This window comes from Mobula birostris, chromosome 2 (assembly GCF_030028105.1).
Source record: "Mobula birostris isolate sMobBir1 chromosome 2, sMobBir1.hap1, whole genome shotgun sequence".
Classification (NCBI taxonomy): Eukaryota; Metazoa; Chordata; class Chondrichthyes; order Myliobatiformes; family Myliobatidae; genus Mobula; species Mobula birostris.
Genome location: NC_092371.1, coordinates 31,668,756 through 31,696,100, shown reverse-complemented (window position 1 = coordinate 31,696,100; position 27,345 = coordinate 31,668,756). Strand labels below are relative to the sequence as shown.

Genomic DNA, 27,345 nt, shown 5'->3' with positions numbered 1-27,345 from the left:
TGTATCAAGAAGACATTTGATTCTCTGTATGTTTATTTGCTAAAATTTCCTTTCTGCAGAAAGCCTTCACACTTCATTATTTGTGGTTCTGTGAGAAGCGGCCTGTGCCCTTTGAACTGAGTAACTGGACTGTGGCACTGAGTATCAATTCAATGTTGCCGTACTGCTTGGCCAATATCTCTGTAGAAACCAGACAATGAGTCCTAACAGACTATTGAATTTTTAGAGCGATTTATACCTCTTCAGTCTGTTTCCAGGTTTAATGCCAAGCAGGCACTCTCACTATTGTCATCCAATAGTAAAAGGAAGAGAAATCTAGCGAATGGTCCTCAGTTGCCCGAGAGACATTAACCAAATGCCACATAGCTACCTTAATCTCAACTAAGTCACTGAAGCTCAGTGAGTGGAACATGGTCAGTGTGATTCATTACTAAGTTTTGCAGTGCATCTATCCATCAAGCCACACAAATGCCATTCAAAACAGCACGTATCCAAATTCAAACAATATATTTATACAAAGGGACTAGGAAAGTGAACCGATTGACCATGGTTATTTTTGGTGATGGTTCAGTAATTTTAAACCCATTGCAGATGCTTCTAAACTTCAAACAGTGTGGAATGAGAGGTATGTAGGATCTCTGGACACAGTTCCACATATAGTTTCCTGATTATCTTTAGGACAGTAAACTGTATGTTACTAAATCTAGAACAAGACATACAGCGAGTAAGTGACCTGTGCCCTAGTTATTCATTTTGACACTGGTACCATAAGGCTGTAAGATACAGGAGCAGAATTAGGTCATTCGGCCCATCAAGTCTGCTCCTGGCTGATTTACTATCTCTCTCAACCCCATACTCCTGCCTTCTCCCTGTAACCTTTGGTGCCTTTACTAATCAAGAACCTATCAACCTCTACTTTAAATATACCCAGTTACTTGGGTCTACATCTGTCATTGGCAATGAATTCCACAAATCCACCGCCCTCCAGCTCAAATTATTCATCCTCGTCTCTGTTCTAAAGGGAAGTCCTTGTATTCTGAGGCTGTGCCCTCTGGTCTCTGGTATCATGGGAAAACTATTCATGGTGCAGTGAAATGTGGCAAAGGTAGTCACTTTGCTTTCAGTTTAAGGACGGCCAACTCTCTGTGCACCTATATTCATGTCCGACAGTTTGTGAATATCCCAAGCTTGGTGAGTCAGCTTCATTTCCTCTTGCAAAAGGCCAGCAGTTACGGGGCTGCCAATTGTTTTGTTTTGTTGGATGAAGTTTTAAAATTATGCATACCACTGAAGTTTTTTGCACTAGAACTAAACACTTACCGTATCTACAAGGTTGTACCCAGCAAAGAAATCAATGATCTAAATGTACCCACATTTAAAAGGATATTTGAGTTCAAAGTTCAAAAGTTCAAAGTAAATTTATTATCAAGGTATGTATATTCACCACATTGTGTGCTATCTTAAGGTCCATTTTCTTGCAGTTACAAGAAAATAAATAAATATGATTGAATTTATGAAAAATTATTAATAACAAAGACTGACAAAAAGGGAAGGGAACGTCGACTCAGACCATGAGAGGCCTGCATCGGGCATTTGCATGCCTTACAAGGCGCAGATTGAAAGTCTGTGTGGGGCACCACTCCTCGCACAGAAAAAAAAACAATGTGCAAAAGAAGACAAGTCATGCAAATATTAACAAATTTGATAAATAATACTGAGAACATGAATTGTAGAGTCCTTGAAAGTAAATCTATAGGTTGTGGAGTCCATTCAGTGTTGAGGTGAGTGAAGCTCTCCACATTGGTTCAGAAGCCTGATGGTTAAAGGACAGTAACTGTTCCTGAACCTGGAGATATGGGACCCCAGGCTCCTGTACATTCTGCCCAATGGTTATACCAGCTATGCCAATTCACAACATGTAGTATGAATATTTAAGATTACATAGAGAAGTATGGCACAAAAGCAATGCACTGGTACCAACTGGTATGTATTCTCTGCATAAAGTTCATCAATTTCCCTTCATCAAACCCAATCAGAATTCATTCTCTTCATTTTCTCCCTCATCCATCTAACCAGCTCTACCTTTATTATAAACAATTACTTCTGCACATTTTCCAAAAGTTTCAAATCATGAATGATGAGTAGTTATCAAAGTGTAACAAGAGGGGTACTTCAGAACAAGTACTGCAGAGAAATAACATAATAGTTTTGTTTGCCTGGCTCTACACACCAGTGACAGTCATTCACGGAGCCAAACTAAATCAAATACTTCGATTTTGCACTTTGTTTCTTCTTTGATAAAGTTTAAACTTTTCTAGTTTATGTTCCAGTCACAGGCAAGCTTTTTGACACCAGCAATCTGGATGTGTGCTCAATGGCCACTGTATTAGGTACAGCTGTGCAGCTGCACGCTTGCTGGTTAATACAAGTATAAAATCAGCCAGTTATATAGCAGCACCTTAATGCATAAGGCATGCAGACCTGGTCAAGAGGTTCAGTTGTTGAACAGACGAAAGATTGAAAGTACATTTACTATTGAAGTCTGTATACAGAATGAAGCTCTGTGATTCGTCCTCCCACGAGCAACTGTGAAACAAAGAAACACAATGGAACCTGTTCAAAGAAAACATCAAACAACCAATGCGTGAAAAAAGAACAAGTAGCGCAAACTGAAAAAATGTGTGAACAACACTTAGAATATCAACATCAAACCAGGAGTCCAGGAGTATTCAGTTTAGTTCATTTCTGTTCCATCATCTGACTGCAGTCTGCAGAGTCAGTCTTTACAAAGCACCCCAGTTCACACCCATCGTCCTGATCAAACCACTCAAAAGCAGTAAAAAAAGAGTAACCAGAGTCCAGAAACACATACAACATGAACCTCAAAGTCTCCCCAAAACAAGTCCGCAGCCTCAGTGATCATTCCGCACTTACCTCTGCCAGTAGCTAGTGAAAGGGAGAGAAAGACTGGTCAAACACAGGCAGACGGCACCAAACACCTGCGCTGTCCTCTGCTCTCATCTTTGTTGACTTCAATCTTGCTCAACATCTCAATCAAAGGGAAGCAATGGAGTTGATCATGGGCTCGCATCTTGTCTCCAGGCTTCCAGGCCACCAGGCCGCACATTCTGCTCCCAACCTCACTGAACTCCCTTGGAGACAGAAAAGCACTTAATCATCCCAAAAACACACCATCAAAATGTAAATCACATCTTCCAATCGCACACAGTTTGGTAGTAGAATCAGATTTGAAGTAAAAGAAGGAAAAGAAATACTTTTGTGAGCTGCAGGACATTGCCACTGGTCACGTTATTCACTGGCGCCATCTTGGATTAAACATCAGAATGGAAAAGAAATGTGATCTAAGTGACTTCGACTGTTCAATTATTATTGGTGGCAGACAGGGTGGTTTCAGTATCTCAGAAACTGCTGATCTTCTGGGGTTTTCGTGCACAATGGTTTCTAGATTTAAAGGGAATAGTGCGAAAATCAGAAAACATCCAGTTCTGTGGGAAAAAGTCTTTTTATTGAGTGAGATCAGAAGAGAATGTACAAACTGGTTCAAGTTGACAAGAAGGTGACAGTAACTCAAATAACCACACGTTACAACAGTGGCGTGCAGAAGAACATCTCTGAATGCACAACACATCAAACTTTGAAGTGAATGGGCCACAGCAGCAGAAGACCACAAACATACCCACTCAGTGGCCACTTTATTAAGTACAGGAGGTATCTAATAAAGTGGCTGCCTAGTGTTTACTCAAGCTAATCCCATTTTCCAGCATTTGGCCCATATCTCTCTAAACTCACATTGGACATTTACCTGCTCACATACTTCTTAATGCTATCTAAGGTACCTATCAAAACCACTTCCTCTGGCGGACATCCATATGTCTCACATCCGCTCTGTAAAAAATTGCTCATCAGGTTCTTATTAAACCTTTAACCTCTAATCTTAAAACTATGTCCTCTAGTTTACAGTTTCCTTTCATTTTTGGCTTTTCAACTCTGGAGAAAAAGACTGCTCACCCTAACTATGCCCCTCATGATTTTATATACCTCGATGGAATCACTCTGTAAAGATCAATTCTTATGGAGAGATTAGTTTTATTTGTCACATGTCACAGAGTACATACATGTCACCACAAACAACCCTGAAATATTTTTTTCCTCGACATACTCAGCAAATCTATAGAATAGTAATTGTAAGCAGGATCAATAGACAACAAACTTGTGCAAATGCAAATATAAGTAAATAACGAGAGCACGAAATAACAAGATAAAGTGTCATTAAAGTGAGACAGTCAGTTGTGGGAACATCATAAATAGAATCCCCTTTTGTCCAAGAGCCTGATGGTTGAGGGGTAGTAACTGTTCTTGTACCTGGTGGTACGAGTCCTGAAGCACTTGTACATTCTACCTGATGGCAGCAGTGAGAAAAGAACGTGGCCTGGGTGGTGAGGATCTTTGATGATGGATGCTGCTTTTCTACAGCAATGTTTCATGTAGATGGGTTCAATGTCTGAGAGGACTTTACAGTGATGTACTTGGCCGGATCCACTACCTTTTGTATCATTTTCTGCTTAAAGGCATTGGTGTTCCCATAGCAGGCCGCATTGCAGTAATCTTATAGCCAATTCCATACAGTGTTGCACTAACCATTATGCTACCATGCCACCCTTGATAAAGTGTAGCTTCTATCAAGTACAGAGAAGAGGGATTTGGTATAGAGGGGAAGAGGTACTGCCTGGTATTTAAAATACAGTTGATTGTTAAATCAGTAAGAATATAACAACTGTTTAATAACTAATTTAACATAACAAGAACTGTGAAGCTAAGGCAAACACACACAAATTTGTAGGGATAGTTCATTCTGGTTAGTAAGTTAGCAATAAGCATAGGGGACTCAGTGATACTGCTATTAAAGTACTGCCTCATATCTCCAGTAACCTGGTTTCAACCCTGACCTCTGGTAGTAGCTGTGTGGCGTTTGGACAATCTCCCATGGGTCTCTGTTGGATGCTCTGGTTTCGTCCCACATCCCAAAGGGGGGTAAGCTTTTAGGTTAGTCGCCCATTACAAACTGAGCCCCAGCACTGCTGAGTGGTGGAATTTAAGGAGGATTTCATTGAGGAGGATTTCATTGAGGAAGCTTTGAGCACTTCTTTGGATCTTTTGCTGTGTTTACTGGATCTTTTCCCATGATCTGGCATCTGTTTCAGAATATAACACAGTGCGAGAGACAGAAGATGTTATCGAAAGGTCAAGGGACAAATCTGTTTTGCTGAAGTTCAGAAACAATAGAGACAATATTACATGGCTGGAAGCGGTCTATAGACTGAAAGCCAGCAGGAGATACCAAAAGGAGCACTTTTACAGAGAAACAAGTGACACAGAATGAAGATGGCAAATAAAAGAACTGAAAGTGAAAAGAGGAAAACCTTTTCTGTGCCACAAATGCTCAGGGTTCCATCAGGGAGTTAGTGGACGCAACTTCCAACGGAGACTGTTTAAGAAATTGGAAGGGAAACACCGCAGTGGGAGGAGGATGGATTGTTTGACCAGCTGGATTGGCTTTGCAAGGAGCTGGCACGGATTCAATGGGTCAAATGGTCTTCTTCACTGGAGAATGGATCTGTAATGCCTTGAAGAATAACTCATATTATTCTCTTTAGCAACACATATCAAAGTTGCTGGTGTGTGTTGCTTGAATTTCCAGCATCTGCAGAATTCCTGTTATTCTCTTTAGATTTGTTTATTGCCATTGAGTCATCAAACACATGCAGTGAGAGTAAGCTGCAGCTCTTTATTACAATTTGAAAACATAGCTAATAATTCTTCCCACTCACCAGTCCTATGTTCTGGCAGTTTTAGTTTCGCAGTGCTTTTATTCCCAAGCATGTCTGAAGGTCTGATTTCCGTGTATGTTTACATTTTCTCAGTAGTTGGAGTAATTTTTGACCATGTCACAGTTTGTACTCATAGAGTCGAAAAGCACGGGTACAGGCCCTTCGGCCCAACCAGTCAGTACTGACTATGGTGCCCATTCAGCTAGTCCCGATTTCCTGTTTTCAGCCATTATCCCTCCCTGTCCCTATCCCAGTGCTTCTTAAATGATACAATGGCACCTGTATCAACCACTTCATCTGGCAGCTTGTTCCATCGACTCACCATCATGTGGAAAATGTTGTCCCTCAGGTCCCTTTTAAATCTTTTCCCTCTCACCCTAGACCTATGTCCCTTAGTTTTGGACTCTCCCACCCTGGGGAATAGACTGTGGAACATCCTCTTATTGCACTTAAGAGAATCTTTTGTGATAAATTAATGCACGTATTTTCCTCGTGTTGTCAAAATCTATGAATTTCATATGTTACTGTACAAACAGAATCAGGATCTAATCTCATACTAACTGAGGTGTTAAAAGTTCACAGAGTCATATAAGCAGTAATTCCAAATGATTAATGGGTTTCACTCCAGCACAGTGTTACTGAATATTCATGTACCCATAAATCTGTGGTATTCATTTGTGTCTGTGATATAGGTTGATATCATCATTCATATGTTAGCCTTACCATTCCTGTCAGAATCAGCTTTGTATGCAGTGACGTCTGGGGACCTTCCTGACTTTAGTATGCAGAAACATGCACAGAGATTAAAGCTCATACCTCACAACCCCTTGACTGAAAAGGCTAGGACTAGGTTATTGGTTACAAGTCGCTAAGATTTTAAAAGTCTTCAGAGTTTTGATCAAGTTATTTAACTTATACCAGGAGAAAAAGTAGAAAATGCTGGGAACACTCATCTTGCGGGTGGGAGAAAAGGATGCAACATCCACAGTCGATCCTGACTAATGGAGGACCTCGCAGTACCTAATAATGCAGTCACTATGTGTATATTGTATCAGAACTGGGACATAGAACACAGAATTTAGAACAGTACAGGCCCCTCGGCCTATTATGTTGCGCCAAATTAGATAAATTTACTCCATGATCAGTCTAAAGTTTCCCTCTGTCACAGCCCCTAAACCCTAATTTCTATATCATCCATATGCTTACATAAGAGATTCTTAAATATCCCTGATGTATCTGCTTCCACAATCCACCATGGCAGTGCATTTTTGGCACTCATGATATTTTGTGCAAAAAACCTACCCTTATATACCCTTAAACATCTCCCTTATATTTTCCTCTAATCACCAAAAAGGATGTCCTCTGGTGTTGGCCATTGCTGCCCTGGGAAATCAGTGTTGGCTGTATATTCTACAATGTCTCTCATAATCTCATACACCTCCATCAAGTCAACTCTCAACATCCGTCGCTCTAAAAGGAAAGGCCGTAACTTGCTCAACCTTTCCTCATCGGAGAAGCTCTCCAATCCAGTCAACATATTGAAAATAAACTTGCAGAGAGGGTGGGGAGCAGCAAAGGTAGCATATGAGATAGGATGAAGACCTGGATGGACTGATGGCATAAGTGGTCTTGGTGCTGGCAGGCAGAAGGGGTAACAACAACTTGTTAATTACAACGGATCTGCCTGGACCAAGTGTAAATGGAAGGAGATGAGTGAGAACAGAGGACTATGGAATATGAAATACAGTGGCCGATGAAAATGGAAAAATCCTCAGCAGGTCAAGAAGCAGCTGTGGGCTGATGACCTTTTCTTCAAAAGTGGCGGGTTTAAACATAAACTGGAAAGGCTGGATATCTGAAATGATTGAATTCCTAATGGCTGCAATGCTAAATGCTGGGAGAACAAAATGTCCTCCCTGAAGCTTGGGCAGTGCTTTAGTCCACAGACAGAGAGGTCAGGGTGGGGACAGAATGGAGAACCACACATAGTGGCCATTTTATTAGATATACCTGCACACTTGCTCATTCACACAAATATTTAATCAATGCATAAAAACATCTGACATGGTCAAGAGGTTCAGTTGTTTACACCAAACATCAGATTAGGGCACAAATGTGATGTAAGTGACCCTGAGTATGAAGTAATTGTTGATGCCAGATGCAGTGCTTTGTGTATCTCAGAAATTGCTCATCTCCTGGGATTTTCATACAGAACAGTCTCTAGAGTTTGCAGTGAATGGCATGAGCAGCTGAAAACACCCAGTGAGTGTCTACATTATTAGGAAATGTGAGGTCCTCCAGTGGTCAGGATGTTGCATCCTGGCTGCCATACACACGCCAGGCCAATACGATAGGGAGAGCCAGCTGTTGCCCATGCAGCAGGCTCTCCCCCTCCCCCTCCTCCACACAGCTGTTGAGTCAAAAAAAATGGCAGAGATTGATTCAGTGACACTAGCGGTGTCGCAGGAGTTACCGGTCAGCATTGAACTCAAGGTAGGACTGCCTTAGGGACTCCAGCTCTGTATTTTTCCTGATGAACTGCCAACCAAAGTTGATGAGCCCTATCTGCTCAAAATGACTGGTTTGAAGGTGCCGGTAATTGGCCATTACCCCTTCTCCTGTTTGTAGAAATAGTTCCACTGGGCTTAGTAGCTAAACCACATCTGAAGACCAAGAGCTGGACATGGTTGTCAGAGGCTATTTGAGAAACACACCATTGGAAGCACTTAATAGTTAGTGGGAGCTTATCCCCATTACTCCATGGCTGTGACATCCTTAAGGAACCTATTAGATACAGGAGGTACCTAATAAAATGCCACTGAGTGTAAAATAAGGGTAACTGAATGCATGGTTCATATTCTGCACGGAGGACGGTGACTAGTGGTATTCAGCAGGGATCTGTTCTGGGACCCCTCCTCTTTGTGATCTTTCTAAATGACCTGGATGAAGAAGTAGAAGGATGGGTGAATAAGTTTACTAATGATACAAAAGTTAGGGGTGTTGTGGATAATCTGAAGGGTTGTCAAAGGTTACAATGGGACATTGATAGGATGCAGAACTGGGCTGAGGGGTGGCAGATGGAGTTCAACCCCAATAAATGTGAAGTGGTTCATTTTGGTAGGTCAAATTTGAAGACAGAATATATTATTAATGTTAAGACTCCTGGCAGTGTAGAGGATCAGTGAGGTCATGGGATCCATGTCCATAGGACACTCAAAGCTGCTGCGCAGGTTGACAGTGTTGTTCAGAAGGCGTATGGTGTGTTGGCCTTCATCAACCGTGGGATTGAGTTCAAGAGCCATGAGGTAATGTTACAGCCATATGAGACCTTAATTCGACTTCACTTGGAGTACTGCGTTTAGTTCTGGTCACCTCATTACAGGAAGGATGTGGATGCCATAGAGAGAGTGCAAAGGAAATTTACAAGGATGTTGCCTGGATTAGAAAGCATACCTTATGAGAATAGGTTGAGTGAACTTGGCCTTGTTTCCTTGGAGTGAAGGAGGATGAAAGGTGATCTGATAGAGGTGTATAAGATGATGAGAGGCATTGATCGTGTGGATAGCCAGAGGCTTTTTCCCAAGGCTGAAATGGCTAACATGAGGGGGCACAGTTTTAAAGTGCTTGGAAGTAGGTACAAGGGGATGTCAGGTAAGTTTTTCCACACAGAGTGGTGGATGTGTGGATTGCACTGCCAGCGAAGGTGGTAGAGGCAGATACAATAGGGTCTTTTAAGAAACTCTTAGATAGGTACATGGAGCTTAGAAAAATAGAGGGCTTTGCGGTAGGGGAATCCTAGGCGGTTTCTAGAGTAGGTTGCATGGTCGGCATAACATTATGGGCTGAAGGGCCTGTAATGTGCTGTAGATTTTCTGTGTTCTGTGTTCCATGTTCTATGGCCTTTTCCCTTTTCCCAATACATAGTCCAGATGCTGCTTCCTACTCTCATATGGAACTCAGAGGTCTCTTCATTGCTGCTATCAGTTTCCACATTGCTGTCACCTACTCATGCTCCTGTCCTTTTCCTTAGGAATTACTGGCTAAATTTGAAGTAATTCCTGGGATGAGAGGGCCTTAACTAGAATAGCTGATAAATTCAGAACAATGAGATGATCTCTTGGAAACATTTAAGATTCTGATGGGGCTTAACAGGGTAGGGAAGTCTAGAATTAAGAGCATGTTCTCTGAAGAAATGATTTCCCCCCTCCACCAGTTAGGAATAATAATAAGAATTTCTGCTTTTGGAAGGTTGCAAATAATTTGGAATTTTCTCTTCCATATCACCCCAGAAATTCTCTATTCTCCCTCCTCCCATTGGGTGGAAGATACAAGGATTGAAGGGCGCCCATTCAGAACAGAGATGCAAAGAAATTTTTTTAGCCAGAGGGTGGTGAATCCGTGGAATTTGTTGCCACGGGTGGCAGTGGAGGCCAAGTCATTGGGTGTATTTAAGGCAGAGATTGATAGGTATCTGAGTAGCCAGGGCATCAAAGGTTATGGTGAGAAGGCGGGGGAATGGGACTAAATGAGAAAATGAATCAGCTCATGATAAAATGGTGGAGCAGACTTGATGGGCCGAATGGCTGACTTCTGCTCCTTTGTCTTATGGTCTTATGGTCTTATACAAAAGTCTGAAAGCTCATTATGATCTTGCACCTTATTATCTACTGCACTGCACTTTCTCAGTAGCTGTTGCACTGTATTCTGTATTCTGCTCTTGTTTTCACTTGTATGAGCTCAATGCACTATGCAGTGGTTTGATCAGCATGAACCAAATGCCAAATTAGTACATGTGGCAATTCTAAACTCAATCCAGCTCCAATTCCAATTCTTCGGGGCAGTCAGTGGTAAAGGCATTTGGGTTCAAAGTCAAAGATTGAATTAGCTATTACATCTTATTGAATGGAAGAGCAAGTTTGCAGGGCTGAATGGCCTGCTTCTGCTCCTGTTTAGAATTATGAATCACATAACTATTGCAGCGTAGAAGAAAACCATTCTATGTCAGCTCCTTGTAAAGCATTTCATTTTATTCCTGCACCCTGCTTTGTCCTTGAACCTCTTCAAGTTATTACTTTTTCCTCATCAGTCTGACCCATTCCTTTTTGAAAACCCTGAACAGCCATTTGCAGGAGCCTTAGGACCCTAACCAGATTCTTGTACAAATATTACCCTTTACTGTTCTCATGAATACTTTGAATCTTTGTTATTTGATCCTTGAACTATCCACTTATGGGAGGAACACCCTTCTCTTTACCTTAAGTGGTCTCAATCTTTCACACTTCATTCAAATTTTTTCTCAGTTTTCTTTGCTTCAAGGAAAAGCCTTCAACTTCCTCTAGTAGAAGACTGAATCTCTCTGGAACTGAATCAATAAATCTTTTCTGCAATCATTTCTTCCTAGTGTGGTAGCCAGAATTGAAAGCAATGTTCCAGTTGAGGCCAAATCTGTGTTTTATATAAAAAAAATCAACATAATCTCTTTCTATTTCTACCTTTCTGTTTTTGATGCCCAGGATCTCATCTCTTTTACCACCTACTTGACATGATTTGCCTTCTCCAAAGATGCACCCAATAGATAGAAGAACTTGCGTGCACTCCCTTCAGAATGTGTCATTTTGTCTCTACCTATCTGAATTCACTAAAACATTAGTGTTATTTAAAGTGATGCAAAGTGACCTCGCCACTTACCTTCACTTACTTGTCTCTGTAAGTCCGCACTCCATTGAAATGATTGTGGTTATGTGGATGTGCCAGATCAGACATTAAAAAGCTATGTGGCTGGATGTGAAGTGATGTCAGCTCCACATGTTGTGGAATGCCCCCGGACTCGCAATTAGTAGAACAATGAACACACTGTAGTAAAGCTGAGCACAGTGCAAGCCCAGTCTAACACAGGCAAAGTCCTCCCCAGGAGCACCTTCACATGGAGTGCTGGCACAAGAAAGCAGCATCCATCATCAAGGATCCTCACTGTCAAGATCATGCTCTTTTTTTACTACTACTGTTGAGCGGGAGGTACATGAGTCTTAGATCCGACACGGCACCAGTTTCAAGAACAGTTATTACCCTACAACTTCAGCTTCAGCTTTGTGAACCAGCATGGACAACTTCACTCACCTCAATGCTGATTTGATTCCGCAAACCATAACTTGCTTTTAAAGGACTCTACAACTCTCGTCCTCAGTGTTATTTATTTGCTATTTGCTTGTTTTGTTTTCTTTTGATGCTTGGATGTTTGGCAGTCTTTGCTATTTTATAGTTTTTCATAAATACTACTGCATTTCTTTATTTTCCAGTAAATGCCTGCAAGAAAATGAATCTCTAAAGTGGTGTATGGTAACATAGACATAATTCAATAATAAATTTGCTTTGAACTTTGAAATTCAGCCCATGATGTTATGCTGGCCTATGTAATTCTACCCCTCCCTCCTACACAGCCCATAACCCTCCATCTACTCCATGATCAATCTAACCCCTCCCTCCTACACAGCCCACAACCCTCCATCTACTCCATGATCAATCTAACCCCTCCCTCCTACACAGCCCATAACCCTCCATCTACTCCATGATCAATCTAACCCCTCCCTCCTACACAGCCCATAACCCTCCATCTACTCCATGATCAATCTAACCCCTCCCTCCTACACAGCCCACAACCCTCCATTTTTCCTACATTTGTGTGCCTAATAAGAGTCTCTTAAATGTCCCAGTTGTATCAGCCTCTACCACCATCCCTGACAATGCATTCCAGGCATCCATCAGTCTCTATGTAATAAAACTGCCTCTGGCATCCTCCCAAACTTTAATCCACTCACTTTAGACAGATGCCCTCTGGTACTGGCCATTGCTACTTTAGGAAAAAGGTGCTGGCTCTCCACTCTTACCTGTGCCTCTCATAACCTTATCCTCCTCTTGTACACCTATTGATTCTAGGCATGAAGCAAAGCCTTGATGCATTTGACCTCCAGCATGTGTCACACCTCTCCCCAACAATGCCCAGGTGGGCAAGTCCAAATAATTCTGGTGTACACCATACAGTTGGCCACCTTTCTCCCATGGAACGAGCGGCTGGCTATCAGTATGATCTGCCCCATTATCTCCCATCATGCCTCCTGCTAACACATACCACTTTGTATTTCTTTGTGTTATGTTTTACCTGCCACCCTGTCTATCTAGGTCCACTTATAATCTGTTTATAACCTCTTCAGAGTGTACAACACTTGTGTCAGCCATAGTTTCGAAATTTTATTCTGCCAATCCATTCTAAAGCTGCATCACAAGGTAACGATCCCAGCGCTGAGCTCTGGGAGGCCCCACAGTCTCCATCCTCCAGTGTGAAAGAAACAACCTTCCAGCAGAATACTTTGTGACCCTAAGGCAACTTCTCCATGCTAGCACTGATGGCTTTATTCCACAAAGCCTTAGTTTTATTAACTAGTCTTTAATGTGGGACTTTGCCTAACAGCTTCTGAAAATTCATGTGGATGATATTAACCGCATTCTTTCCATTAATCTTCTCTGACACACCATCAAACAAAATCAGTCAAGGAGTCAGCCAAACATAATTTGCCTTTAACAAATCTGTCCTAGCCCTTCTCTGTTAACTGAAACTCCTCCAAGTGCCTAACACTTTTATCTTTGACCATTGACTCTTCATATTTCCCCACCACAATGTTGAAGTGAACAGCCTGCAGTTACCATTGATTTCCTTCCACATCTGTGAATGAGGATCTCTCTTCAGGTTCCAGTTATTTGGCACCTTCCAGCAGGTGAAGGATTGGAGGATTAGAAGGTGATGGCAAGTTCCCCAAAATTTCTTGTCCAGCTCATTGAATACTTTCTGTTCACATCAACTGAACGTTTCTGGTGTCCTGTTGCCGGATCTTGGCCTAAAACATCAATAGTTTCTTTTCCCTCTGATGCTTGACCCACTGAAATCTTCCAGCTGATTGTGTATTGCTTCAGATTTCAACGTTTGTGGTCTCTTGTGTCTCAACTAAATATTTACTCTCTAGCCCGTCTTTGCATTGTCATGTCCTTTCATCCTATATCACTTTTATCTTTCCTTCTATTGAGAATTTGACAGCATCCTCTTCCTCCTAGACACCAATACAAAATATGTACTCATGATCCAGTTGTGCTCAGCACCTCTGTATAAATCTCAGGCTTGAACAATAATTGACCCAATCTGTCCTTTTATTTACCGACCTTTTTTTTGTTTTAATCAACACACTTCTTTCATGTTCTCTTTTAGCTCTGTTCCTTTTAAATTGTATTCTGCTTTGCAGAACCCAGCTGACATGCTCCATTCAAATTTCTTGGGGAATTTCCTTATCTCTATCAGGGAGCTCTGACTTCAAGTCATGTGTAGTACCACACCTGTATTTGAAACTGTTGAAAGCTTACCCCTTATTCCATTACACTTTTACAGAATCAAAATTGTTTATTATCACTGGTATACATCATGAAATTTGTTACTTTGTAGCAGCAAAGGCTTAAAAATTACTATGTTACAAAAATAAATAAATGGTGCTGAAGATAAATAATGAGATAGTGTTCGTGGATTAAGAGATTTGATAGCGGAAGGGAAGAAGCTGCTCCTAAAAGATTGAGTGTGGGTGTTCAGGCTCCTGTACCTTCTCCCCGATGATAGTACCATGAAGAGAGCATGTCCCTGGATAGTGAGGGTCCTTAGTGATGAATGCCAGCTTCTTTATGAAGATTTCGTTGATGATAGGGAGGATTGTGCCTGTGATGGAGCTGACTGAGTCTGCAGCCTCCTGTGATTCTGTGCATTGAAGTCTCCTGCCAATCTGTAGTTACACATTATTCTGATAAGGTCTCATCCCATTGTAGTAATTCCACAACCATTCCCCTCCCTAAAACACTCCAATTAAGACATTCTGCCTAAGAATATCAGAATACCTTATCCCAAACAGCTGTGCCATACACTTACTGAAGACATTAATATGTCTATTGCCAAGAGGCAGCATCATACATGAGCCAGTCTGCCCCTTGCCTTTGGTCCCTAGACGTTCACTGTCACTGTAGGAACAGTCTGGATGGGTTTAATTAATTTCCAAGCCATGTGCTTTTAACCATCTCAGTAAGCAGGGAGACCTGCAATAGGCAAATACATGTTAGGAAGTGTTAAGTGTGTATTTAAGAAATCGGCATCCATCTCACCATTTGGGACATGCCCTCTTTTTGTTACTACCATTTGGGGGAGAAGGTAAAGGAGCTTCAAGACCCACGCTTAACGATTCAGGAACAGCTTCTTCCTCTCTGCCATTACATTTATGAACTCAACAACACCACCATTCTATAATTCTTTTGTGCCATTAATTTATAAATTATTGGAACTTATAGAAATTCTTTTGCCTTGGACTGTGCTACTGCCACAAAGCAACAATCAGAATCAGATTTGTTATCACTGACAACACACATAAAAGTTGCTGGTGAACGCAGCAGGCCAGGCAGCATCTCTAGGAAGAGGTGCAGTCGACGTTTCAGGCTGAGACCCTTCATCTGAAACGTCGACTGCACCTCTTCCTAGAGATGCTGCCTGGCCTGCAACTTTTATGTGTGTTGCTTGAATTTCCAGCATCTGCAGAATTCCTGTTGTTTGTGTTATCACTGACATATGTTGTGAAATTTGCTGTTTTGCCGCAGCAATAAAAACTACTATAAATTACAATAAGAAATATCTATATTTACATGCCACTTAATTGGGACAGGAACTGTTGCCAAATAGTTTCTAGTTAGTGATAGTCACATGCACTTACATGGCTGTTATACGCTAAACCATTCTTAGAGCGAATAGTTTTTGAATGGCATCAGTTGCATGTGTTTGTGTTCAAAATCAGTCATTTTTGTCACTGATAGTTGATGAGAGATAAGCAGTAAAACAATTCAGAACTATTTTGCTCACTGTGGTTTCAAGCAATCAGGCTTAGAGATGCTAAAAACGTGGGAGTGGAAATGAAGCAATTTCATTTCTTCAACTTTGGGAACTATAAACATTTGAAAGAATCGACAATCATTTTGAATGTTACAATGAAAATGAAGATTCAGAAGATGCAATCATTAAAAACATTGTATGAAAGCAGTCTATTATCTGCACTAGGTGTCTGCATTGATTTTGTTCATTTACGGTTAATCAAAAGAACATGGCAACGCACACTAGACACATTCCTCCTTTGATAACTATTAGGAACCAATATGCAGTTTTATAGAATTGTGGCAGTATTGATAGTGTTCTAATATAGTTTGTATTTCATTTGAATACAAAATTTGTTACTCAGTTAAACAGTAGTTTTCCTTTCTTATATCTTTTTAACTTCTCCCTTGAAACTTTGAAGCTTCGGCTAATTGGGACAGCTGCTGGGCCATACTGTATTGTTCCCAATGTGTCCCAGTTGACTGGAATCCACTGTGTGTATATATATTTTGGGGGAAAAAGAGAGCAAAAATAGTGAGAAAGTTTTCATGAGCTCATTGACCATTTGGGAGTCTGATAGTAGAGAGAAAGGAGCTGTTCCTAAAATATTAAAAGTGTGTCTTCAGACTACTGTACATCTTCCTTGATGGTACTAATGAGAAGAAAGCAGGGGTGTGGGGGTCTTTAATGATGGGTGCCACCTTTTCAAGGCATTGCCTTTTGAAGATGTCCTCTATGGTGGGGAGGCTAGTGCCCTTGATGAAGCTGGCTGAATATAACCCTCTACATCTTTTTCCAGTCTTGTGCAGTGGCTCATGCATACCAGACAGTGATGTAGCCAGTTAGAATGTTGTCCACAGAGCATCTGTAGAAATTTGCTGGGGTCTCTTAGTGACATACCAAATCTCCTCAAACTCCATATGAAATATAGCCACTGGTATGCTTTTCTTGTAATTGCATCAGTATGTTGGATCCAGGATAAATCTTCTGAGATGTTGCCACCCAGGAGTTTGAAACTGCTCACCCATTCCACTGCTGTGCCCACAACACATTTCTAATGTATGTCAGTGATAATAAACTCGATTCTGATCCTGTATTTAGTTAATGAAATTGATAGCATGCCGTGTGGAAGATAATATTTTTTCCTGCGTTATCGTTCTTCAGGGAATTAGTTTGCCACTGCAGTTGAATCCAATCCTGATGGAGTAACCACTTCACATTTATTTTCTCTGAAAAATTTCAGTGACACAGTCAAAAGCTTCCCTGGCACAGAGAGAAAAAGCCGAGGAAACCTCATCAGCTACTAACCAGTGACCTTTCTTTTACAGAACGGACCCAGAAGAGGTTTCCTACACAAGCTGTGGACTTGAACAGTGATTTGCTGCACTCAGGCGTTGCTTTTTTACCAGGTAATCTCAGTTATTAGCATTAAGCTAAAAACAATGACATACACAGGGTACCTTTAAATGAATAACAGCGTAATGATAAATTGGAGACATTGTTTTCTGTGAAAGATGCAGATTTATAGCATAGAACAGTATAGCACATACAGGCCCTTTAACCCAATGTTGTGACAACCTTTTAACCTAGTGCAAGATCAACTTACCTCCCACATTGTCCTCTTTTTTTACCATCCATGTGCGTATCTCAGAGTCTCTTTAATGTCCCTAATGTATCTGCCTCTATCACTACCCCTGGCCGCACATTCCATGCACCCACAACTCTTTGCAAAAAAACTTAACTCTGACATCCCCCTATATTTTCCTTCAATCACTTTAATATTATGCCCCCTTGAATTCGCCATTTCCACCCTGGAAAGGACTCTGGATGTCTACTTCAAAGAGAAAAGCCCTAGTTTGCTCCACCTATTCTCATAGCAAATGTTCTTTAATTCATGCAGCATCATGGTCAATCTCCTCTGCACCCTCTCTAAATCTTCTAAATTCTTCCCATAATGAAGTGATCGGAACTGAACTCAATACTCTAACTGTGATATAACCAGAGCTTTATAAAGTTGCAACATTACCTTGTCGCTCTTGAACTCAATCCCCGACTCATGGTCCAACACAAAATATGCCTTTTTAACCACCCTATCAACATGTGGCAACTTTGAGGAATCTATGGATGCGGATCCCAAGATTCCTCCATTAATCCGCACTGCTAAGAATCCTGCCATTAACCCTAGACTCTTCATTTACAGCCTTCCAAGGTGTATCACTTCACATGCCTCTGGACTGAACTCCAGCTCTGCATCTTATCAGTGTCCCGTTGAACCCTACAACTATCTTCTACTCTATCTACAGTATAACTTCACCAACCTGTGTGTCTTCTGCAAACTTACTAACCCGTCCTTCTACTTCCTCATCCAAGTCATTTATAAAAGTCGCAAATAACAGGGGGTGCCAGAACAGATCCCTATAGGACACAAACTAGTCACTGTCATCCAGGTAGAATACACTCCATCTATTACCATCCTTTGCCTTCTAGGGCAAGCCAGTTCTGGATCCACACAGCCCATTTTTCCTGGATCCATGCCTCCTGACTTCATGAATGAGCCTACCAAGGGGAACCTTATCAAACAACTTACTAAAATCCATATACACCACATCCATTTCTCTACCTTCATTAACTTGTTTTGTCACTTCCTCAAAAAAGTCCATCTGGGTCTTGAGGCATGACCTACCCTTCACAAAGCCATTCTGACTATCTCTAATCAGACTATGCTAAGGATGGCAAAACTGGGAGTTCCTGCGTTCTGATTATGGTAAGCCTGACCAAGGTTGGCTAAACATTGACTAATCCAGGGAAGCATGGATTGGTAGGGCCGAAGGGCCTGTATCTATGCTGTATCGCCCTATGATTCCATTCTACTAAAATGAATATTACCACATTTCCCACTTTCTTGCCCACGCAATTAACTGGAAGACACTTTACATTCTCTTCATAGCTGAGCTTCCTACACAGTTTTGTATTGTTTGCAACACTCTGTCTTTTCTCTTTTGTTATTCATTTTAACTGTGGCTTCAGGGCTAATACCCCAGTAGTCTGCCAACCTGAAAGCAATCCATCTTGTCCTTTAACCAATGTTCTATTCATGCTAATATGATACCTTCTGTACATTGAGTTCTTATATTCTGACATACCTTATGTGGAATTTATCATACGTCGTTTGAAAAGTCAAGATAAATGATAGCCACTGCTCTCTGATTTACCAATATCACCTCCCAAAAAATAGATTTGTCAGAAATTCAATCCCTACATAAAGCCTTGTTGATTCAGTCGACTCTTATTAAGATATTCATTTCCATCAGTGCCTGATTCCGGTGTTTTGAGAAAAAGGGATGTCAGTGGATTGGTCTGTACCTTCCTATTCTCACCCCCCGCCCTCATTTCCCTCCATTTTGAACCAATGGGATCACATTACACCATCTGCTTGGTGATGCTCAGGTTGGAGTTCGCCAAGCCCCACATTTCTGCCCTACCACCACAATGCCAGATTACAGAATTCCAGTTTTGAGCTGAGAGAGGTCCCAAACAAAACTGAAGTCAGTATGGAGATGGTGCAGAAACTAAAGGCAAGGGACAGAGCACAATGGAGTCATACCCAGCACCAGGTAAGGTGGTTGTGGTTTGGATGGCTATTTACTTCAGTCTCAGCACCCTAGGATCGTCTGAAGGGTGTGTTCAGCCCAATCATCGCCACGTGTTTCAGCAGGCAGCTTGACATCATCGTAGGAGCATCTGGGGATTACTCACTACTCAGCTCCTCAAATGATGAAGCAATCTGTAGGTGTGGGGGACAGGACCTGAAAACTCTCAAATAAAGCTCATACCAAAAAAAAACCAAGTCAACCTCTTCTGACAAGAGAGTGACCAACCATCTCCTTTCTTCAGCCCTTTACCTCTTCCACCTGTCCCCTCCCATGGGTTGGGTTGAGATCATGCGAACAGTGGGAAAATCAACTCTCTTGTGTTTCCTGATCTCGTCACTCAAGATTCAACGTCACATAACCCTGCCACTTTGATCTGCAGCACGCCTTCATTAACCAGGTCTAACACTTGCCTTTATTGGATCCTCCTCCTCCTTGCACTAGTCAGCTGATTTCTAGGGTGTGTGGCCAGGGTTAGTCGGGGTGCAGAAGGGTTAGTTTGAGTGTGTGGGCCCTTGGACGTTAGGATTATGGCTAAGGGCAGGGTTGGGGACGTATATATGGGCCTGAAAGAGATAGGGTTAAAGTTGCATTAGAACACTGAAGAATAGCAAAAGTAATGGTCCTGTAAAAAATGTTAAGGTTAACCTGATTATTTTGGGCAATTCAAGATCAATAGGATGATGAGAGTAAGTACTCATAGCTGATTGGAGATGTCTGATCCAATAAAGGAGAGATAGTACCGATATATTTAAGGAAAGTCGTGGCTGACTGACCAGAGAAATAACAGGGGGTCCCTTTCTGCAGACTTTTAAAAGAAGTTTGACAATGGAAGGTAGGTTGGAAAAGTTGAAGGTATTTGAGTGAAAGGGTTTTTGGTGGCATGGAGGCGGAATTGGACAAAAATTAGGGATTTGTGTTGACTTTTCGGTTAGACTGGCAGTTAGTAATTTCTTGCAGATTTTCCATGGCAATCACTGCCATTTTGATTTACAGGATTGTGTGTGTGTGTGTGTGTGCCAAATCTCTGGGAAGTGTGGGTGACTCGAAGCTTGGCAGTGCATTGAGCAGTGAAAGGGAGAGTTGTTGATTTGAAGTATAACTGGGTTGTAGAATGAGCAGATACACAGCAGTTGATAATTAACACAGAATAGTAAAATTTGCTAGGGCAGATGAAGAAAGGCAACAATGAAATGTATGGTACAATACTGGAGAGGACTCTGGAACAGAAAGACCTAGATATTTGTTACATTACTCTGTTTAAGGGTGGTTGTTGAAGGCATCCTGGAAGTTGGACAGTTTTCATAAATGACAACGTATGAGCCTGGCCTTGCTACCTGTCCAGTGTTTTCTTACCTGTTTCTCCAGCCCTTCTACAAGGCCAGGCTGGGCACCATGCAGAGCCTTGCTAACTGGTTCGGGAAGCTTGGTCATTCAAGGGCAAACCCACCAAGCTGGGTGTCTGTGCAATGAATGTGGTCAGGGTGCTCATTCAGCAAGGTGTGTACTTTCCTCATGCCTGAAGGCTTTTCCTCCTCTGTGCACACTGCAGAAGAGGAGTAAGTCTCTCACTTAGGCCTTGTGATCCATGCATTGCCAGATACACATCTATGATTTTCAGCAAGAGTCAGAACGAGTTAATAAGCAAGCTGTATGGCTGCAGAACTGAATGTTCTTTTCTAATTTTTCTAGGAAACAGAGATAAGGCAGGGAGAGCCGTGTTACAAATCTGCACTGACAATAGCCTCTTGCATGGGCAGTCATGTAACAGCAATGACCTCGCCAGGCTCCTACTGTACCTCTCCAACATTCCCAGGTGAGATCTTTCTTGTTAATATTACTTCATTACTGGAAAACATTTCAAACTTTGATTTTCACTTTTAAGTTGGTAAACTGGCTTATTATTCTAAGATGTGCCGATGTGAAAAACATGTCTTACATGATGTCATACAGATATATTCATTACAACAGGGCATTGAGGTAGAACACGGGAAAAATAACAAGAGTGCAGAATAAAGTGTGGTGCAAAGAGTACAGTGGATGTTTCAGGCCAAGGCATGGACATGAAATATTTCTTTAGACTCCTGAAGAAGTACAGGCACAAGCAAGCTTTCTTGGCTGTGGCGTCAACATTTGATCGATTGATGCAGTTAACAGTGTAGAAGCTACAGCTGGTTATGACAGTGCCAAGGTACTGACCAACCAGCAAAATCCAACCCCAATCAGATCTGTCAAGACTATGCTGGAAATAGATAGAGAGGATCAGATGGAGTTGAAATCTTGTTGAGGCACTGATGAAAAACTCAAAGCTGATGCCTGGTATCACTTGTGAAATTGACCTAGAACTTGGCAAATTCCCTGCACATGTGAGGGTCAAAAAAGCGAGGTTATCTTGCAACGTAGTGGGCGGCACTGTGGTGCAGCAGGTAGTGCTGCTGTCCACCACTGCAGGGACAGGGGTTTGAGCCTGACTATGAGTACTCACAATGCAGTCTTTGCACATTCTCCCCCTCTCCATCAGGGCTTCCCCCTCCTGCTACATCCTAAGGCGTGCTTGTAAGTTGACCTGGAGCCATAACTTTCCGCTTAGTGTAGTAAGCAGCAAATGGATCAAAGGAGAGTTGATAGATCTTTGTAAGAGAATAAAATACAGGGACACAGAGAAATAAGTGTAAAGAGTAAACAGTTGATGTCTTGGGCTGAGACCCTTCATCAGGATTGGAAGGAAGGGGTTTCGGATTGAAATGTTGACTGTTTACTTTTCTCCATAGATGCTGCCTGGCCTGCTGATTTCCTCCAGCATTTTGTGTGTGTTGCTTTGGATTTCCAGCATCTGAAGTTTTTCTCATGTTTGTGAATAGAATGGCCGGACTGGTTCAAGGTGACAGGAAGCTGACAGCAACTTAGTTAATCATGAGTTACCACAGTGGTGTGGAGAAGATTATCTCAACACACAACACATTAAACCTTGCAGTGGATGGGCTGCAGAGGCAGAATACCATGAGCATACACTTATTGGCCACTTTATTAGATACAGTAGGTACCTAGCTAGAGAGATAGATAGATAGATAGATAGATAGATAGATTGATATGTAGGTAGGTAGGTAGGAGGCATCTAATAAAGTGACCACTGAGTGTAAGTGTTTGATGTATGGAGTGTTTGTCTGGTGGCTGTTCCATTGTTTACAGGAATCAGCAGTCATGGTTTAGTACTGCCATCTACAGGAAATTTTAAAAAACACCATGTGTTTTTAATGTTGCATTGTGAAGAGAGCTCTGGCTTACATTTATATAGCTCACTCAGGTCCTTAAAACAACACTTTATTTATCAATTATAGTCATGATTATTATACAAGGAGTTACAGTAGCCAAACAGACCACTGCAAAATCCTCACAATAACTGACAAGGGAGAAAACTTCTTCTAACTTCTGAGAGTAAGAGTTGAGATGTAAGAGGTGTGAGTAAGAGTTTGGCACGGACTAGAAGGGCCAAGATGGCCTGTTTCTGTGCTGTAATTGTTATATGGTTATCTGGTTCTGTAAAACTATTGACCGTGGAGTTAGATGGTTTAGACCCACATTGGGACACTTTAAAGACTGATTTAGATTCCAATTTATTTATCTCACGTACACTGAAACATACAGTGACTTGTGACTTTTGCATTAACAACCAGCACACCTAACAATGTGCTGGGGCAGGCTGCAAGTGTTGCCACACCTTCTGGTGCCAACATAACATGGCCACAATGCCTGACAGCTGTCCATCAGTACTGCACTAAATTGTCACTCGCCGGTTTATTTTTGTTTAAGTTGCTTGAGTGGGACTTCAAACTGACCTTCTAGTCCAGTGCTCCTCTAACCAACTCCGGCATTCAACGTCACCCTTCCAGCATGGGCTAAGTATCGTTACCTGTTCTGTAAACTAGCTGTTGATGGGATCTGGGAGGTGTTGGTAATTCTGCGTTAATTTCCTAATTTTGCTTGCAATAGATAGGGCTTTTCCTTCAGTCATGTAATCTAGGTATGGATAATATGCATTAAACAATTTTTAGGGATTTTTCTCTGTTATATTCCCAACAAAATGATATAGAATTTAAGAATCCTTGATAATTAATAGTTTTTTCTTCATCTAGTGACTAAATATTTTTAAAGACCCTTTGTTTAGTTATAAGATTGAGTGACTCTATGTTTGAGTATTAGGTAATTCAATTTTATTAAAAAGTCAGATGTAATCTGAAGGGTTATGGGCAATGAGGGAGGAAAGAGTTAGATTGGCCACGGAGTAAGTTAAAAGGTCAGGACAACACTGTAGTCCAAAGGGCCTGTACTGTACTATGTTCTAAGTTGAAAGGTCAGGACAACACTGTAGTCCAAGGGGCCTGTACTGTACTGTACTATGTTCTATGCAAGGAAAATTCGGGGTTGCCCAGATTGCCAGATCCATCAGTTTTTAGCAGACAATGGGGTCTGTTCCCTGAGACACTGCTGATCAGACCATAAGACCACAAGACATAGGAGCAGCATTAGGCCAAACAGCCTGTCAAATCTGCTCTGCCATTGCAATATGGCTGATTTATTATCCCAATCAACCTCTGCTTTAAATATACCCAGTGACTTGGTCTCCAGAAGCATTTGTGGCAATGGATTCCACAAATTCGCTACCGTCTGGCCAAAGAAATTCCTCATCTTCTCTGTTCTAAAGGACGTCCTTTTATTCTGATGTACCCTCTGGTCCTAGACAGCCCCGTTATAGGGAACGTCTTCTCTGTCTCCACTCTATCTAGGTCTTTCAATGTTCAATAGATTTCAATGAGATCCCCCTTCATTCTTCTAAACTCCAGCAGTTACAGGCCCGGAGCCTGTTAATACATCAACCATTTCATTCCCAGGGACATTCTCGTGAACCTCCTCTGGACCCTCTCCAATGCCATCTCATCCTGTCTGTGATAAGGAGCCCACAATTGCTCATAATACTACAAAGGATAGGATCTTTGGTCAAACATATATGGACTGCCATGTAGAATCATCACTTCAGAGCATTTAACATGACTGAAACAGGACTTTGTGAATCTGGCACTGCTCACTGGATTCATCTGGGGCTTCTCAAGCAGGCGCTCTCCTGCCTATTCCTTGGGACCCCATCTCATAAAGCACAAGCACCATCCCCGACTGACTATCTGCTCGTCTCCAGCTCACACCCCTGCAGCTCTGATCTCCCAGTTAGACACCCCTATGGTTCACCCAGCCTGACCCTCATTGAACAAACCGCTTGCCAGCTCTCTGCGTGCAGATGGCTTGCTGCGTCTAAGTGCTGTCACTCAGTTTCTGCACACAGATCTGTGACTGAAAAGCAAGGGTTCAAAATCTCTGCTATAGAGTTTGAGCAAGACAATTTCCAACAATGGTCTATTCACATATACTACATGTACATTTTATATCTTATTCTTATAAAGCACTTCCATCCTTTGGCTATCCACATTTAACTAAAATGTAAGTTAATATATATTCAGTGGCCACTATATTATGTACCTCCTGCACCTCATAAAGTGGCCACTGAGTGTGTGTTCATAGTCTTCTGCTGCTGTAGCCCGACTACTTGAAGGTTCAATGTGTTATGTGTTCAGAGATGCTCTTCTGCACTCTACTGTTGTAACATGAGGTTATTTGAGTTACTGTTCCCTTCCTGTCAACTTGAAGCAGTCTGGCCATTCTCCTCAGACCTCTCTCATTAACAAGGCATTTTTTCCCCTGTCCTCTGTAATTAACAAGGCATTTTTTTTGTTTATCACTTATTTCTCTGTGAGCTCTAGAGACTGCTGTGCGTGAAAATCCCAGGAGATCAGCAATGTTTACTACCCTGATGGCATCAACAATTATTCCACGGTTAAAGTTACTTAGATCACATTTCTTCCCCATTCTGATGCTTGGTCTGAACAACAACTAAACCTCTTGACTATGTCTGCATGCTTTTATACATTGAATTGCTACCAAATGATTGAGTGATTATATATTTGCATTTACAACCAGGTGTACAGGTATACCGAATAAAGTAGCCACAAGTGTGTATATATGCATTTTGTACCTTGTTCTTAACCATCTCATGGACATCCACAGTAAGTTAAAATACAAATGAATACACAAGGAAGCTTTACTCTAAACTTTTTTTTATTGCAGGAAGGAGGTTGGAGATCTGGGTCTGGTTATTGTTGTGGATGCCAGAAAACGGCCACTGAATCCTGTGTTATTTAAGGCTTTTGGATTAATGCAGGTGAGCAAGAGTGGACATTCCTACGCCATATTGATATTTTTAATGATTTGAGCCTCGTTCTGATAAAGGTACTGAATTGCCACATGTGGGAAGACACACTCAGCATGTCCATCCAAAAATGATGCATTGCTTGTTATTATGCATATACTTTGACTTATGGTTCAGAGCTCCCTATTCTTGTACAAAGAAGTCAGCACACCATCCAGAACGAGGCCCCACTCTCACTTGAAGAAATTCAAAGCACTTCACAAGCCTGCTTGATAAATTCAATTTTGCCTAGGAAAAGGACTGTGTTCTTAACAACTATCTACTGCCTTTACGTACCTGTAATCATGGCGCTGCGCCCTTTATCCACTTCTTGAAACATGTCGTTTACCCAAGTGTCATCTCACCTTTTCTTCGGCTTCTAAGGCTTAAACAATGAGGAATGTTTCTAAGTTGAAAATGGGATCTAAATCAATGATTCATCAATCATGGATTCTGTGGTCAATTCAGCTTGAACATTTCCATATTATGGTTTTCACCAAATGATCTTTTCTATAAGCTTACCACATTAACAGTATTAAAATAACCATTCTAGTTAGCCCCCATCGGTCTATTACTTCAGTCGCTATACTGCACTGTAAACACTTCAAAACACTTTTTATAATGCCTTCTACATTGTAAATACATATTAGTACATATGTATTTATCTAAATTTTATCCCACATTTATACTTTAACTTCTAACTATTTTTATATAATTCTTTATCCTCTATCATTGTTGAATGTCACACCAACATACCACAACACATTCCTAAAACATGTAAATATATATGGCAAATAAAGTTGATCCTCGACCCTTAACTAAAACACTATTACAATGTACATAAAGTAAAATTTGTATGTGGACTAGACCCTGTTCTCTTGTCTTCTGGTCTCCACTGAGTGTGAAGTGAAGGGGGAGAAGAAAAATCCCTTGATTAAATGTTATCCTCTCTCTCTAAACTGGATTGCAGAAGTAGAGTATACATGCATATCTTGCTGCTCCAGCTAGAGGAAATATATATATTGCACAGCAAAACAAGCTAAAGGCTAGATCTAGCACCTCTGGAATGATAGAGAAGGGCTAGACTTGCTGCAACCTTTAAACGATGGCAACAGTTTTATTTCAGATTAACAGAGGTTGACCATACAGGTGTGATAGATGAACAGAGCATGATGTGACACAAGGTATGGGTAGAGCGTCTCTGATGAGCAAACATTTATAGAGATTGTAGTTCCGGAGAGTAGGAGACCATCAAAATTTGATTTTTCAGTTGTGCAGTCGAAATCTGAAGTGGCACTAGAACTCTCAACCTTTCCAAAACTGAATACGTGTTCACTATAAAAATCCATTTCTGGAGAAGTCAGCTGGTTGAGCAGCAGCTGTGGAGGGAAAGGGACGCTCAGCATTTTGAACTGAGATCCTGTGTTAGACTGAGAGATGATCGCCGGTATATCGGAGTGAGGGGGAGGCCGGCTGGCGACAAGTGGGGCAGCTGAGGGAAGGGTGGTAGGTAGATGGAGCCAGGTGGGAGAAGGGCTAGGAGAGCAGAGCCAAGACCAAAGAAACCCAGGCTGATAGTTACATGTGTGCTGGCAGATGGAACCACGTTGA

At 41.6% G+C, this 27,345-nt stretch overlaps 1 protein-coding gene across 2 annotated transcripts in view; it reads left to right on the top strand.

The window, feature by feature from the left end:
• LOC140185840 (pleckstrin homology domain-containing family G member 4B-like) overlaps positions 1–27,345 on the top strand; it is a 211,770-nt gene that overhangs the window by 104,445 nt on the left and 79,980 nt on the right. For both annotated transcript variants that reach the window (XM_072239629.1, XM_072239619.1), the window contains exons 4-6: positions 17,118–17,198; positions 21,132–21,255; positions 25,614–25,707. In XM_072239629.1, the coding sequence (XP_072095730.1) occupies positions 17,118–17,198; positions 21,132–21,255; positions 25,614–25,707 (299 nt within the window). The remainder of the gene's footprint in view (positions 1–17,117; positions 17,199–21,131; positions 21,256–25,613; positions 25,708–27,345) is intronic.